Source organism: Zingiber officinale, chromosome 4A, assembly GCF_018446385.1.
Source record: "Zingiber officinale cultivar Zhangliang chromosome 4A, Zo_v1.1, whole genome shotgun sequence".
Taxonomy (NCBI): domain Eukaryota; kingdom Viridiplantae; phylum Streptophyta; class Magnoliopsida; order Zingiberales; family Zingiberaceae; genus Zingiber; species Zingiber officinale.
The window spans coordinates 9,155,364-9,172,295 of NC_055992.1; the positions used below are offsets into that span (position 1 = coordinate 9,155,364).

The 16,932-nt window shown below is 40.7% G+C and overlaps 1 protein-coding gene across 1 annotated transcript; it reads right to left on the reverse strand.

The window, feature by feature from the left end:
* Positions 1-4,491: 4,491 nt before the first annotated feature.
* Positions 4,492-16,475, reverse strand: LOC121972224. The gene is made up of 2 exons (XM_042523918.1): positions 16,275-16,475; positions 4,492-4,857 (listed from the first exon to the last, which is right to left on the reverse strand). The coding sequence occupies exons 1-2, from the start codon at positions 16,473-16,475 to the stop codon at positions 4,492-4,494; spliced, it is 567 nt and encodes a 188-aa protein (XP_042379852.1).
* Positions 16,476-16,932: the final 457 nt, after the last annotated feature.

Consider the following 16,932-nt stretch of genomic DNA (forward strand, 5'->3'; position numbering starts at 1 on the left):
CCGCTCGGCCTTTGTCTCTTCTCGCTTTGCCTTATGAGCGTCGAAAACTTGGCGTCAGACCAAGCTGTCGAAATGTCGAGTCGGTTATTCCTCTTGCTCATCAGGAAGGTAATCCGCCCGGTCAAACGTCTGTCAGGTGTTCAGCCTCCAGCCGGGCGGCCCCCCCTCTTTACCACTGGATCACATGTCTCCCTTTCATATCTAGTCGAAGGAGGCTGAAAGTCCGACTGACTGGACAAACAGGCTGGCGAGTAGTTTGGCGGTCGGCTGATAGATGAGTGGGATCCCGCTCGGTCTCCGTAGGACTGACCTTTTTCCCTCGGTCGGTGCTTCGTGCCTTTGTACATGTCATTTCTGGATACTTTTCCTTACCCTTGCCGAAGGGGTGCGGGTCGGTCAGCTAATGCTGACACCGTCCGCATCTCCTCGTGATGCGTGTAAATCTTTTCCATTAAGGCCGAGCATGTGCTCATTAAATGTTATCCTGTGGGATGACGTCACGTGTCGGTGGCGCAGTCGCCGCACGTCCGAGGTGACAGCTGCTGATGTGACGTTTGTCGGTTCGATTTCAACGGTCGGATGTGCGCCCCGATTCCTGCACCCTAGATTGGACGGCCCCGATCGGTCGTGACTATCTTTATAAAGCCTCAACGTTGTCGTGTCTTCCTCTGCGTTCTCCTCTTGCCCTCCGACTGTTCGCTCCGGCTACGTTGCTTGCCTCTAGTGTTCCGGCGACTTCCAGCTTCCTCCAGCGGCCTCTCTCTTTCCTGTAAGCTTTGGCTCCTGTTCATTCATTTTCTTTTCTCCCCTATTAGCGTTTTCCTGCGTCCCGCTGTCTTACCCGGTGAAACTCCACCATTTTTCCAACGATCTTCTTAACAAACTCCTCTGTTTCTTCGTCTTTTACTTATGGCCAGCTCTTCCCAGCCAGTCGACCTCGCCCCTGGTCCCTGGTATACTGCCATAGAGATCAGGTTTGATGTAGGCAACGCGACACATCTTATAAATGCCTTTGACCTCCCATCCGACCACGAGATTGTCCTGGCCGGCCCGTCCGATCGGCCACACAACCTGCCGACCGACACCATTTGTTTCTTTCAAGACCAGTTCATGGCCGGTCTCCGGTTTCCTATCCATCCGTTCATAACCGAAGTTTGTAATTTTTTTCGAATCCCGCTCGCCCAGCTCGTCCTCAATTCCTTCCGTTTACTATGTGGGGTAGTTGTGCTATTCAAAGTGTACAACATCCCGCTGACCCCTCGGGTCTTCCACTACTTTTACTACCCCAAATAGTTCGAGCTGGGCACCTACCTATTCCAATCTCGCATCGACTTAGTTTTCTTCGATAGAATGCCCTCTTCCAATAAGCACTGGAAGGAGTATTTCTTCTACATCAGACTTCCCAAGTAGCCAAGCTTCTGCACTCAATGGCAGACCGCTCTGTCACCTCCGCCCGAGCTGAAGAGATACAAGACTCAGCCAGATTACCTCCATGCTGCTAACATGTTTGTCGGGCTGAAGTTCGATATTCATAAATTGCTTCCAGAGAGCGTAATGTATATTTTCGGGCTGAGTCCGAGCCGAGTGTAGCTCCCGAGCAGCCTAGGTATAAAATTTCTTAAACCTTCTTCCTTTGAGTCTAACTGATTCTGTTTTTCTTTTGCAGCTGACATTATGATGCGCGCCCAAGCTGCCAATATAATGAAGGCCAAGCAGGCCGAGATCGAGGCGGCTGCTGCCAAGGATATGGAGCGGCTCGGCTTGACCCCGGTCGGCTCGCAAGAGGGCGAGGCTGGGGAAACTGCAACCGCTGGAGAAAATACAACGACGGGCAATGGGACCATCGAACGAACGCCCAGCGTGGGAGGGGCCACCGACCCAAGAGTGGTCCAAGAGGTACCTCCCACCATCCCCACCGAGGGTTCGGGATCCTCGGGCGATGATGTGCCACTCACTCGCAAGAGGCGCCGAACAGACGCGCCTTCCTGATTTGCCACTTTGGCCGTGCAAACCGCCGCGGGGGGAGGCGTCCCAACTACAGCCCCCCTAACAACGAAGGCCACCTCCTCCGATCGGACCCCGTCCGTGGCTGAGCTGCAGGAGCCACTACCCGTTTAGTCGATTACCTCCTTACCACCGGCTAGACGGAAGGTGACTCGGTCTGCCATTCTGCCGGTACCTTCCACCCAAGCTTCTGGTCCATCTGCTTCTACTCAGTTGGTGTCGGTCGGACGACGATCTATTACTTCCATGCTCCGCCTCCCAATGAAGGATCTTTTGGCGCCGGGCGACCAACCCAGCTCTCCTCAGCACCAAGTCTACTTCAAAGGTTGGCTCCCTCGTATTTGGGAAGAGGCGAGAGCGCGAGTGGCCGGGGTTAGTATTCTCAGTTATTACTTCATAAATGATCTCCAATCGGCACTAATATCTGTTCGCAGTACTGGGTGGAGAACATCGCCATGTGCTAGCGGTTGGCACAGGTGGAGGATGAGCTAAAGAAGCTCAAAATTTCTAGAGAATGCTCTTCCTCCCGAGGACCACCGCCCGCTCGACTGAAGGCCGAGCTGGAGAGGATCCAACAACTTCTGACGGAGGAGCAGCAGAAGTCGGCCGAGCAGGGCAGCAGGCTGAGTCAGATCGAGGCTCAATTGAAGACTTACAACCGGAAACTTGATTTGGCTTCTACAAGGAAGCGATGCGCCATCGCCGATCTGGAAGACAAGAACATAGAAGCCCGCTAGTTGGCCGAAGATCTGAAGAAAGCCAAGGACTCCTTATCGGCCGAGCGGGAGAGCCGTTCGATAAAGGAGACTAAGCTTCAAGGCCAAGTTAAGCGCCTTGAAGAGGAACTGGAGGCTTCGTGTGCTGCTCTGAAGACCTACCAAGAGGCCGAGAGCCGAGTCGATTTGCTGCCTTGAAACATTAATACCTCTGCTTGGAGCCATTTTTGGAGAAGGCGACTAACCATATCATCCATTCGTTCGAGTTGGCTATCGACGCCACGCTCGCCCAGCTGAAGGCGAACGACCACCTCCCTGAAGCCTTCCCTGACAAGGATGTTGGTCGAGTCCAGCTTCTGGAGGGTATTCCCGACGAGGACTTTGACTACATCGAGTGAGTGAGACCAGTAGTGTTTTTTTGTAAGCTTTAATTGTATTCCTGCCGTTCGGTAGTGTCTTATCAATGAAACCTTTTCGCGTCTTTCTCATATGTTGTTTGTTTGCCATTCTGATCGGTTGTGGCGCCCCTCCTCTGTTTATTTGCTAAGTATTCGGTTGCACGCTTCCGATCGGCTATGGCGCCCATACTATCATTAGAATAATCGCTTAGGATCATACCTCTGGGGTTTATAGTCGCCGCTCGACTGTCTTCAGGGCGGGATTTTTATAGTCGCTGCTTCGACTCTAGGGTTTAACATCGCCGCTCGATGGTCTTTTGAGCGGGATTTTTATTGGCGTCGCTTCGACTCTAGGGTTTAATGTCGTCGCTCGACGGTCTTCTGAGCGGGGTTTTTATAGTCGTCGCTTCGACTCTGGGGTTTAACGTCGCCGCTCGACGATTTTCAGAACGGATGTCTATAGTCGCGTTCGACTCTAGGGTTTAACGTCGCCACTCGACGGTCTTCAGCGCGGATGTTTATAGTCGTCGTTTGACTCTAGGATTTAACGTTGCCGCTCGACGGTCTTCAGCGCGGGTATTTATGGTCGTTGTTCCGACCCTGGGGTTTAACGTCGCCGCTCGACGATCTTCATAACAGATGTTTATAGTCTTTGTTTGACTCTAGGGTTTAACGTCGCCGCTCGATGGTCTTCAGCGCGCGGTATTTATGGTCGTCGCTCTGACCCTGGGGTTTAACGTCGCTGCTCGATGGTCTTCTGTGCAGGATTTTTATAGTCCCCGTGTCGACTCTGGGGTTTAACGTCGCCGCTCGACGGTCTTCCGAGCAGGATTTTTATAGTCGCCGCGTCGACTCTAGGGTTTAACATCACCGCTCGACGGTCTTCCGAGCGGGATTTTTATAATCGTCTCATTGACTCTAGGGTTTAACATCGCCACTCGACGGTCTTCAACGTGGACTAGCCGCTCGGCAATAGCTTCGTGAATCCTTGGTTTTGATTTGATCCTGCAGCCGAAGGATGCATAAAAAAGGAGTATTACATGGTAGTTACATCAGCGCACCTTTCATCCAGCTCGATACGACTGTAGGTGGTTTGCACTCCATGGTCGCTCTAACCTCCGCCCTTCCTTATCCTCTAGGTAATAAGCGCCCAATCGGAGCTTTTCCATGATCTTGAAGGGTCTTGCTCAAGGAGCCTCTAGCTTAGTGACATCGCCGACCAACTTCACTTTCTTCCATACGAAGTCACCGACCTGAAAAGATCTAGGTATTACTCATCGGTTATAATTTTGGCGCATCCTCTGCCGGTAGGCCGTTAGCCGAACGGCTGCTTTTACGCACACCTCGTCCACCAAATCCATCTCCAGGAGTCTTCACTCGGCGTTGTCCTCGTTATATTGCTGCACCCGGTCGGATTCAACTCCGACTTCAACAGGGACAACTGCTTCGCCTCCATAGACCAAGTGGAATGGTGTCACTCCTGTCCCCTCCTTTGGAGTCGTGCGGATATCCCATAGCATGCCCGACTGCTCATCTGCCCAACTGCCTCCAACGTGGTCGAGCCGAGCTCGAAGAATTCGTAAAATTTCCCGATTGACGACTTCAGCTTGTCCGTTGCTATGTGGATATGCTACAGAGGTGAAGGCCTGCTGAATCCCGTAACCTTCACACCATTCCCTGAGTCGTTGTCTGACGAATTGCCTTCCATTGTCAGAGATGAGCCGACGCAGAACTCCGAACTGGCATATCCTCAAAAAAGTATCTTTTGACACAACAAGAAGAAACCAACCTATGGCATAGAAGACTGGGTCACACCCATGTCAAACTCATTTCAAAATGAGTCAAAATGGCTTAGTTAGAGGGCTATCCAAATTAAAGAACCTAGAAAATATAATTTGCCAGACTTACCAACAAGGTAAGCAAACCAAATCAACTCACAAGTCAACCAACCTAGATAGAACTGACTTCTTAATTGAGCTCCTACATTTAGACCTATTTGACTCACATGGAGCCAAGTCACTAAGTAAGAATCAGTACTGCTTAGTAATAATTGATGATTACTCTAGGTACACTTGGGTAAAATTTCTAAAAATAAAAGATGAAACATTTGAAGCTTTTAATAATTTTTGCAAGTTAATAGAAAATGAAAAAAATACCAAAATCAAAAGAATAAGGAGTGATCATGGAGGTGAATTTGAAAATCATAGGTTTACCTAATTTTGTAAAATTAATGGATACAAACACGAATTTTCATGTCCTAGAACTCCCTAACAGAACGGTTTGATGGAATGCAAAAATAGAACCCTACAAGAGGCCGCCAGAACCATGCTAAATGAGTACAATTTAAATCATCAATGCTGGGCCGAAGCAATAAATACAGCAAACTACATTTAAAATCAAATTCTTATTAACAAATTACACTATAAACCCCCCTATGAAATATATTATAATAAAATTCCCAACTTGAACTATTTAAAAGTGTTTGGATGTAAAGTTCACATTTTAAACACTAAAATGTATTTAGGAAAATTCACACCCAAATCAGTCCAAGGAATATTCTTAGGGTACTCCACAACCAGTAGGACTTATAGAGTCTATAACCAAAATACCCTACAAGTTGAAGAAACAACTAATGCAATCTTTGATGAAGAAAATAACCTACCTAATATAAATAAAAATATTGACATTAACCCAAGAATTATAGAATATAAAGAAATTCAACATAACACTAGACCTGAGGAACCAACTACTGACTCAAATATAAGACCAACCAGAATAAGTACTTCTCACCCACCTGACCAAATTTTGGGTGACCCAAATCTAGGCGTTAGAACTAGAGCTTCTTATAGAAACCTGAGTCAGATTGCACTTATTTCTAAAATTGAGCCTAAGACTATAGAAGAAGCTCTACCTGACCCAGATTGGATCATTGCTATACAGGAAGAGTTAGCCCAATTTGATATAAACCAAGTCTGAGAACTTGTACCTAAACCCTTAGATAAGTCTATAATTGACACCAAATGGGTATTTAGGAACAAATTGAATGATCAGGGTGATATAATAAGAAATAAGGTCAGACTAGTAGCCAAAGGGTTTAGCCAAGTTGAAGGTTTAGACTATGACGAAACCTATGCACCAGTAGCCATACTTGAATCCATTAGGATGTTGTTGGCATATGCAGCACATAAAGGATTTAGGTTATACCAAATGGATGTCAAGTCAGCCTTCTTAAATGAGTTCATTAAGGAAGAGGTCTATGTAAGCCAACCCCCCAGATTTGAGGACGTAGACAAACCAAACCATGTATTCAAACTGAAAAAGGCCTTATATGGCCTAAAACAAGCACATAGGGCATGGTATGAACGGTTATCCAATTACCTAATATCCAAGGGCTTTAACCAAGGTCAAATAGATCAGACCTTATTTGTCAAAACCTTAGAGAAAGAAATCTTCATAGCCCAAATCTATGTTGATGGTATAATTTTTGGCTCAACGAATACTAAACTTTTAAAAGAATTTGTTAAATTAATGGAAAATGAATTTGAAATGAGTTTAGTGGGGCAACTTAATTTTTTCTTAAGCTTACAAATTAAATAAACCAAAGATGGAATCTATATTTATCAAACTAAATATGCTAAAGAACTAATTAAAAAATTTGGCATGGAAAATTCAAAAATTATAAATACACCAATGGCAACTAATATCAATATTGATTCTGACCCTGAAGGAAAATCAGTAGATCCAAAACACTATAGAAGTGTAATAGGTAGCTTACTCTACCTAACTGCAAGTCAACCCGATATACTATTTACAGTAGGTATGTGCACAAAATATCAATCCTGTGCAAAAGAGTCACATCTAACATATGCTAAAAGAATACTTAGGTACATTAAGGGCACCCTAAATGTAGGACTCTGGTACCCTAGAACTTGTACCTTTGACCTTTTTGGCTATTCTGATTTAGGCTATGCTGGGTGCAAACTAGATAGAAAAAACACAAGTGGTAGCTGCCAAATTCTAGGTCAGTGCCTAGTAAGTTGGTCAAGCAGAAAACAACACTGCGTTGCTTTATCCACTACTGAAGTTGAATACATAGCCCTAGGAGAATGTGCTTCTCAACTTTTGTGGATGATGCATACACTAAAAGACTATCAACTAGAATATAAAAATACAAAAATTTTAATTGATAATATAAGTTCAATTAATCTGACCAAAAATCTAATTCACCACTCTAGGACTAAACACATAAAGGTAAAACACCATTTTGTAAGGGATCATGTAACTAGAGGTGAAATTGTACTTAACTATGTTGAGTCCAAATCAAACCTAGCTGACATTTTCATAAAACCTTTACCTGAACTCGAGTTCAGTGCACTTAGAAGACAAATAGGAATGTGTTGGGTAGAATAGATCTTGACTTTCAAACCAACTTCTTACATCTAATTTCAATTTTTTTTTTAATTGTTAGTGTTCAAAATTGCTTAATCTTAAAATCATCTTTTAAAATTCTAGGAAAAATAATGTTTTCAAAATCTCAATCTTATTAGTTTTTCAAAATTTGGACTTAGCCTAGGAAATTCCCCCTAGAAATCATGTTCCCCTAGTTTCAGCCAGAGCATCTCACAAACACACTAGGCATAACTTATTTGTGTTTGAAAGAAACTTAGAACGGTGTAAGATGCATAGGGTACAGCCTAAACTCCAGAATGCTTATTTCTGTGCATCATAGTGAGTCTGGACGTTAAAAACTAACTTTACATTAATCAAGTTAAATAATCCAGCCATAGTCAAATCTAACTGGATTACTAACTTAACTTGACTAACTAAGTGAAAACTAGTGCCCTCTAGGTATGCAGCCAGTAACTAAAGGTTAGACAGTTGGTTAAGGATATTAAAATTTCAAGTTAACTCATGCTTGCACTTTAGGGCTCTAATACCTCACTAAAGGAAATTGGTTAATTTGAAATCCATTTAACTTGACTCATGCTTGGACATTAGGTTCTTAATTAATTGCTCCTCCTTTACCGTTAATTTAAAATTCTTTATTACAACTTCCATAGTCATCTTTTAACTAAGTCAAATCAAAAGATTTTTTTTCTCCAACTTAACTAACAATTTTCAAAAATATTCTGTTCAAGCATTTTACAAAAAGTCTCAGTTTATTTTTTAAAAACTTTTAAAAATTATTCAAAAAAGCTTTGCGAAAGTAATGTTTTTTAAAAATGGCTTTAAATTTTTTTTTTTAACGAAATATTTTTCAACAAAGCCTTATGAAACTAGCTAAGTTATTTTTTATTGCAAAACTTAAGCTTACTATTTTTTCAAAACTTGCTTTTCTAAAATCATTTGTTTTAATTTTTCCTAAATTTGCACAAAATTTGGCTAAGTTAAAGGAGTTGTTCAAAATAGTAATCTTAATTTAGCTATGTTTCAGTTCAAAGAAAAATCTTATTAGCTAAATTAGCTACTAAACTCAGTTTTCTTAAAACCAACTTCTTGCTTAAAATATTTCTTAGGCTTTAATTTATTTATTTCAAAGACAAGTTTTCCCTTAGCAAATTTCACTTACAAGAAATATTGTTTTAAAGTGTTTTAAAATATAACTTTTTAAGCTGAAAATGTAAGTTCAAATTTCCCTTAGCAAAAGTTTTTGATATATGACAAAGGGGGAGAGTAAGCTAAATTCAAATTAAGGATAAGAGAAAAAGAGCTCTTATTAAGGGGGTGCCTTATACATTTAGCTTGCTTACGTTCTTACTTGAACTTTTTACTTAAAAAGCTTGCTTATGTTTATTGATACATTTGTTTACTTATACTTGTTTTACTTAACTTTGAATTTAAGTTGTCATAATCAAAAAGGGGGAGATTGTTGGTGTGGGAAGCATCCGACGATCGAACCAGTGTTTTGATAATGACAAAGGATTCAAAGTTAAGGTTAATTTGTGATCTAACAAGTTTGAATGAGCTTGCAGGAAAGTCCTAAGTGTACTTAGGCAAAAGTCCTAACTGAGGTTAGGCAGGTGGAAAACCCTAGGGGGTGGTAACCCTATGTGAAAAGTCTTGGTGGGTCAAGGGCTTCAGGCAAAAGTCCTAGGGGGTGGTAATCCTAGGTGGAAAGTCCTGGTGTCGCGAACCAGGTGGAAGACTGGACGGGTCGGGGAGCGGGCGTCCAGCAAAAAGTCCGGAAGCATCAAGCACTGAGCAAAAGTCCAGTCGATCTGGAGGATCACACTGGCAACAGGTAACTCTCCTGAGAGGAGTAGGTGAGGGTGAGTTCCCCGCAGAGGGAACAGTAGGCGTCGGGTCGACCTAGGGTTTCCGGTTGGAAATCCGAAGTTAGACCCAGGATAGTCTGGAGACTATCAATATTTTATTTATCATATCTATTATGTGCTAACTTTGTTTTGCAGGGTATGTGTTTGGAACTAACACATTTTGCAGGAACAAATGAGCAACTTTCACCTCAGATGAACAGTGTCCGAGGCGCCTCTATGGAGCTTGGAGGCGTCTCGGGTGCAAGCCGAATCTAGCTGTCCAGAGGAGCTGGAGGCGCCTTCATGGGGACTGAAGGCGCCTTGGATCACTGCTCGAAGGCGCCTTGGAGCGGCATTGAAGGCGCCTTGGATCACTGCTCGAAGGCGCCTTGGAGCGGCATTGAAGGCGCCTTCAGGTGGATAATGAGCAGCGGTCAAAGCTTGATCGACAACGATCGAAGCGGGATAAAACTTAGGTTCTAAGGTGCCTTGGAGCTTGATGGAGGCGCCTTGAACACCCTTTATAAGGGAGTCTCGACCAGCAACTCAACACAACATCTTCTGAGCAATCCTTACGCTACGAGCTGCTAACGAGACGATCCCGAAGTGCTGCAACATCATCCCGACAACCCGGAGCTTTAGTTTTTCAGTATTCTATTGTCGGTATTAATTTAATTACTATTTCTCTTTGTACTTAGATTGTAATAATTTTTGAGCTTATAGTTGTTGCCCACCGGAAGCGATCAACGATCGCGGGCCTTGGAGTAGGAGTCGTCACAGACTCCGAACCAAATAACTCCTCGTGTCTTTGTGTGTGATTTCTCTTTTAATTTTCGCTCCGTTTATTACTCGAGTTTTACGATTCCAAAATGAGTGAAAGCCACGAGCGCTATTCACCCCCCCTCTAGCGCTTAATTTTTGAATTTATGCTCCCCTTAATTTTTGAATTTTATGCTTCCCCTTAATTTTTGAATTTATGAATTTCTTTTCTTTATGATTTTCTTTATGAATTTTCTACTATCCCCCTTTGCCATACATCAAAATACAAGAAAAGTAACACTAATCAGAGTACTTGGATTTGAAAAAGATTTTGAAAAAGCAAATGCATGTTTAGTCATGCCTTGAAAAGTACTTAGCATTTTAGAAAAAATGTTCTTGTAAAACATTTAGCTAAGTAAAAAAAATATAAGTTCTTTCAACTTTGGAACTTTAGCTAATCAAGATACTTAGATAAAAAGCTTTTTGCTTTTTGAAAAATCCTTAGTTAAATTTAGAAGTACTTAACCACAATCATTTAGAAAAATACTTATATTCTTTGTAAAACATTTAGCTAAGTAAATGTTAAGGATTCAAATAAGATCTTTTAAGATAGTTTTAAAGGTTTGAGTTTAAAGGCATTTGCTCAAAATATTTGAAAACAGCTATAGAAGTCACTTAGCTAACATATTAATGAGCCTTTGAAAACACTTAGTTAAAAACACTTAGTCTAAGTTCGAAAAAGATGCTTTAGCAAAAATAGCTTTGGAAATGTTATCAGAAGAGATGGCTAAAGTTGAAAAAAGTTTTTAGCTTGATTTTAAACTGAAAATTTTTTTTTAAGAAAAGATAAGTTTTGAAGGATATTTAGTTTGAAGGACTTAGTTAAAAGTTTAGCTGCAAAGAGGGAGGAGCTTAACTCGAGAAAAAAAATTTAATTAAGGTTATCCATTCAAATTCAAGTAGTCCTAAAGTCCAAGTATGAGTAATTTTGAAAATTGAAATTAATCATTTAATCCCCTGGGCCAAGTGTCTAACCATTAGCTACTAACTGCTTACCTAGAAGGTAACAACTTTCACTTGGTTAGTCAAGTTAAGTTGAAGATCCAGTTAGATTTGACTAAGTTAGGATCACTTAATTTGATTACTGTATTTTTAGTTTTTAACATCCAGACTTACTGTGATGCACAGAAATAAACATTCTGAAGTCCAGGCAGTACCCTATGCATCTAACGTCATTCTAAGTTTCTTTCAAACATAAGCAAGTTAAGCCTAGGGTGTTTGTGAGATGCTCTGGCTGAAATCTAGGGGAATATAATATCTAAAGGTAAGTGCCTAGGCTAAGTCAAATTTTGAAAATCTAATAAAATCAGGATTTTTTTTAAAAAATCATTTTTCCTATAATTTTGAAAAACAAGTAAAAGCAATAGTCTAATATGTGCAGAATTAAGCAACTTAAATATAACAAGAACCAGTCAGCAGAAGGTTAGGTTTGAGTAACTATACTTCGATTGGCAAAAGTTTAATGAGGTAATAATACAATAGCAGATGAAAGTGTCTGTGTCCAAAGTCCAAAGTACAACGCATGAAAAGATAGTGTCAATGAGTAGGATCATCAGCTGGAGGGTCGTCAGCTGGAGGTGGTGCAATAGGCTGCTCAGGAGCAGGTATATCCCTGACGAAGAGAGGCAAAGCCAGAAGCTACTGTTGGGGTTGCAAGGTTGCAAACATAGTCCCATATTGAAAACACATGGAAAAGATCATGGGTTTATAAGAAAAAGATATCTCCATTGGCATGAGGCCTTTTGGGTAGAGCCCAAGAGAAAAACCATGAGGGCTTAGGCCCAAAGTGGGCAATATCATGTCATTGTGGAGATATCTAAATTCTTTTCGATCCAACAATTGGTATCAGAGCCCGGACTGCCAGAAGGTTTAACCGCTGACTGTGCACAAGAGCTATGGTCTGATTGAACCATGTGAGTACAATATTGACCTCGAACAAAGAAAGTGGGGGCTCCTATGTTCGGATCAAGAGGACCAGACACCAGGCAGGAAGTCCTAGTAGGTCGGGTGGACCGATGGGCAGGAAGTCCTAGTTGCGGCTAGGCAAGGAAGTCCTAGTAGGTCGGGTAGACCGAGGGGCAGGAAGTCCTAGTAGGTCGAGTAGACCGAGGGGCAGGAAGACCTGTGGGTCGAGGATCGGACGTGGGAAGCTCATGGTCCTTTGTTTGAGGGGGGGATTGTTGGGGTTGCAAGGTTGCAAACATAGTCCCATATTGAAAACACATGGAAAAGATCATGGATTTATAAGAAAAAGATATCTCCATTGGCATGAGGCATTTTGGGTAGAGCCCAAGAGCAAAACCATGAGGGCTTAGGCCCAAAGTGGACAATATCATGCTATTGTGGAGATATCTAAATTCTTTTCGATCCTACAGCTACCTCTGTGTGAAGCATGCGAAACTCATCCAGCATAAGTCGTCGTGTCTGAGCGGAGTAAATCTCGAGACGTGTGAGTCGGTCCTCGATCGATAAGGATGGTCGTGTCGAGGTCGACGGCTGAGATGGATCAAGGGGCTCTCTGAATAACTAATCATGAGTAAACTCAAATAGCTCCTCTCGTCCCTCATGCGGTAGAAAGAACTCATCTGGGGCTAGACCACCTCCCTCGGCAAGAGCAACTAGCTCATCCTCGGCTGGGTCGGCTGGTGGAGGCCTGCCCACCCATGCTAGGACCCCCTGAGCAGTGACATCTATATGTGCTAACCTAAGAGAACCTAGCCCATACTCATCATAACGGGTAAGAGGAATGACTGTCCCCCGAGTCACATATATGCCCTCTATCGTCAAAAAGATAGACGTCGGCACATGGGAGCAGGGCATGTGAACTACTCGGGATGTGACAAGACTAGCTGCATGAACTATGTTAGAGAACATATGTAATGCAATGTCTATATCTAAATGATGACATAATGCATACAAAAAGAAAGAGTGGGGCGGACGCATCTTCCGGACGTCCCGAGATGTGATGGGTAGAATGCATGCAGTGAGGACTTTATACATGATGTAATCCTGCACCCTGAGAGACATCGACCTGAAATCAGAGACTCCAAGTGATCTCTCCCCACCAAAAAAGTACTCATAGAGTGTATCTAGAGTAATGTGGGAGTATGGGTCGCCAAATGGCAGATCCCTACTAGGGTAGCACAGGAAGGGGGATGCTGACTGTCTAAGCTCTAAGCTAGTGCGTAATAGAGAAGGAGTAAACTGTATGTCCTTTCCACCAACTCTGGTGGAATAGACCAAATCGTCAACCCTTTCAAGGTTGTTGAAAAGCTGGGCACATAGATCTCTATTTATTGCATGACTGCAGTAAACCAGTTTATCCAACTGGTAGTGAGCAATCATTTGTATGATGGACGGACAGTAAGTTGTAAAACAGAGTCTATTTAGATATCTACACTTAATGACAGAGTATGAATGCTGAGAAAAACTAAGCCTATGCTGCTCAGTGGGAAATCTAGCGTCAGTGGCGGGGGTTGTACTCGAAGTGGACGCAACATTGCGTCGTTTCCTAATTTTAACGATATACATAAAAATTTGCAAAACAAGTACTAGAGTTATGTAAAAGAAGATTCAGTATATTTTAGATTATACTTAGGAGGCATTGTAGGGTATTTGAAGGAGTTGAAGGGTGGAAATCTGAGGTTAAGGCGCCTTGGATCGCTGGTTTCAGCGAGCAAGAAATGTGCATCAAACTCTCTGTTCGCTGCCTATTTTGGTATTGAAGGCGCCTTCAATCACATTGAAGGCGCCTCCAACGCAGTGTTTAGGGTGCCTCGGACCCAGTCCGAGGCGCCTTAGTTGTTTTCGGCGGGAACTTTCCCGCCGATTCTAGAGGGCGCCTCTTCCAGCGCAGAGGCGCCTTCATTTGGCGCCTGTTGGATTTTTTTTTTAAAGAAATTTTAAAAAGGTTTTTAAAAATATTTTTAAATAAATTTTTAAAAGATTTTTAAATAAGTTTTTAAAAGATTTTTAAATAAGCTTTTAAAACAATTTTTAAATAAGTTTTTAAAAGATTTTTAAATAAGTTTTTAAAAAAAAATTTAAATAAGTTTTTTTAAAAAATTTTAAATAAGTTTTTAAATGTATTTAAATAAGTTTTTAAAATATTTTTTAAATAAGTTTTTAAAACAATTTTTAAATAAGTTTTTAAAAGATTTTTAAATAAGTTTTTAAAAGTTTTTTTAAATAAGTTTTTAAAACAAATTTTTTTAAAATATTTTTAAATAAGTTTTTAAAAGATTTTTTAAATAAGTTTTTAAAATAAATTTCAAATAAGTTTTTAAAAGATTTTTAAATAAGTTTTTAAAAGATTTTTTAAATAAGTTTTAAAAATATTTTTTAAATAAGTTTTTAAAACATTTATAAATAAGTTTTTAAAACAAATTTTAGATAAGTTTTTAAAAGATTTTTAAATAAGTTTTTAAAACAATTTTTAGATAAGTTTTAAAAACATTTTTAAATAAGTTTTAAAAAACATTTTAAAAATAAGTTTAATTTGATTTTGATTTAATTTTAATTTAATATAATTAATTTTAATTTTAATTTAAATTAATTTTAATTGAATTTAATATAATTTTAATTTAATTTAATATAAATTTAATTTAATTTAATTTAATTTTAATTTAATTAGTTTAATTTAATTTTAATTTTAATTTTAATTTTAATTTTAATTTAATTTTAAATTTTAATTTTGTCCTTAGTCATCTCACCCAATCTAAAATTTTCAATCAGGGGATCCTATAATTTTTGTGAGACTAATTATGTTTAATTGTAGGATTTGATTTAACTTTGTGTTAGATTCAGGTTTACTTTTGGGCTCAACAAATAGGCATTTTTCGGATAAACTTCTTGGCTATGGTGAGTTACTTGGACATCATTAAAGTAACCATGCCTTCGAAGTTTTCCAAATAGTCCTATCCACTGAACTTAATACTAAACCTTGGTCTAACTGATTACGATCTATAAAGGTAGCTTCGGTTAGTTCCACTTAGCCAAATGCACCAGGTCGAAGCCATATCTTCCTACATATGCATAGACTAAGTTTCTCTAACGTACTATCATCCAAAATTTCACCAGTACCATATGTCAAGTTAAACTTGTTCATTTTCTAATTAGTTTTAATTACCCTGCTGGGTAGCTTGGTTTGGGTTACCCTACCGGGTAGGTTAGTTTTGGAGGTGCCAGCTATTCTAGAGTCTCCACCTAAATTATTGATAATTTTATATATTTTTATTTAATTTATAGATTAGATTTAAGTTTTTAATTATAATTATGTTCTTTTAATGATTTATTTGTTTATTAATATAGTTTTTCTTTTGACTCCCCCTAGATCATAGCCTCGATATGATCTATCAAGGTAATATACTTGATCCTTGGGAACCCAATATTGACCAAGTCCAACTTGATTGAGCAAGTTGGACTTGGGTACCCATGCTTGGACTATTATATTATTTGTTCTGTTGATTAGGGATAAATAGGATCGATATTTCTTTTTGGTTTTAAAACCTAATCCATATGTAAATGGCTCTTTGGGTCCCAAGAATTAGATCAAGGTTCTTGGAGCCCAAAGAAAACCATTCCAAGGTCTTCTTCAAATCCTTGATCTAAGTTTTCAAACTAGAGTTTTCTTCCTCAAGCTTTTGGACTTGAGTTGAATTTTCAGTCTAAACTCGGTCAGGCAAGGGTTTGGAGTTAGTCACTTCTTTAAGAGCTACTACCTCCTTTAGAAGTGACTTGACCCGAATGTTTGATTTTGCTAATTTTTGAATTAAATAATTTACTAGATTATGTAAACGCGAGATACTTACAGCGGAGTCAGACCCTTCGGAAACGGATACGGATCCATGGGTTCTCTCGGACTCAGCTTCCGATTCGTCCTCGCTTCCGGATTCTTTGATGTAGTCCCGGGCTGTCATCGCGAGAAAACTCGTTTGTTCGAGTTCTTCGTCATCAGATTCTTTCGAGGATGACTCGTCCTAGGTCGCCTTTACAACCTTCTTCCTTCTCGGTTTCTTCTGATCCTTTTGGTTCGGACAGTTCGCCTTGATGTGCCCCTTCTGATTGTATCCATAGCATATTACCTCGAATTTCACCTTTGAGCTTGGTTGGGCTTCTTTGGACTGGATGACTTTTCTGATATCCTTTTTGTTGAACCCTTTCTTTTTTCTGTATAGTTTCTTCACCAGGTTGACGAGCTCGGTCTTGATTTCATCGTCGTCGTCATCCGAAACTGGTTCTTCTTCTTCTGACTCTGGTTTGATTCTGTACTTTAATTTAGTCATGCGCGCTCTACCTGTACCTGCAACCAAAGCCAAACCTTTCTCGGCCGGACGTGAGTTAACCTGTTCATGTAATTCAAATTCGGCAAATAACTCATCTAATTTTATGGAAGAAAGGTCCTTAGAAACCTTATAAGTATCTACCATGGATGCCCACAAGGTGTTCCTTGGAAAGACGTTTAAGACATACCTCAAAATATCCCGGTTCTCTACCTTCTGTCCGATTGCGTGTAGACCGTTGAGTAGGTGTTGTATCCAGGCGTGGAGTTGGGTAGTCGTCTCGTCTTCCTGCAACTTAATATTATACAATTTATTAAACAATAAATCCCGTTTGCTGACCTTGGTATCGGAGGTTCCTTCGTGCAGCTCGATGAGTTTCTCCCACAATTCCTTGGCACTCGAAAAAGGGCCGACACGCACGGTTCAGCTCCTCCTTCGTCAGTCCGCATTGGAGGGTGCA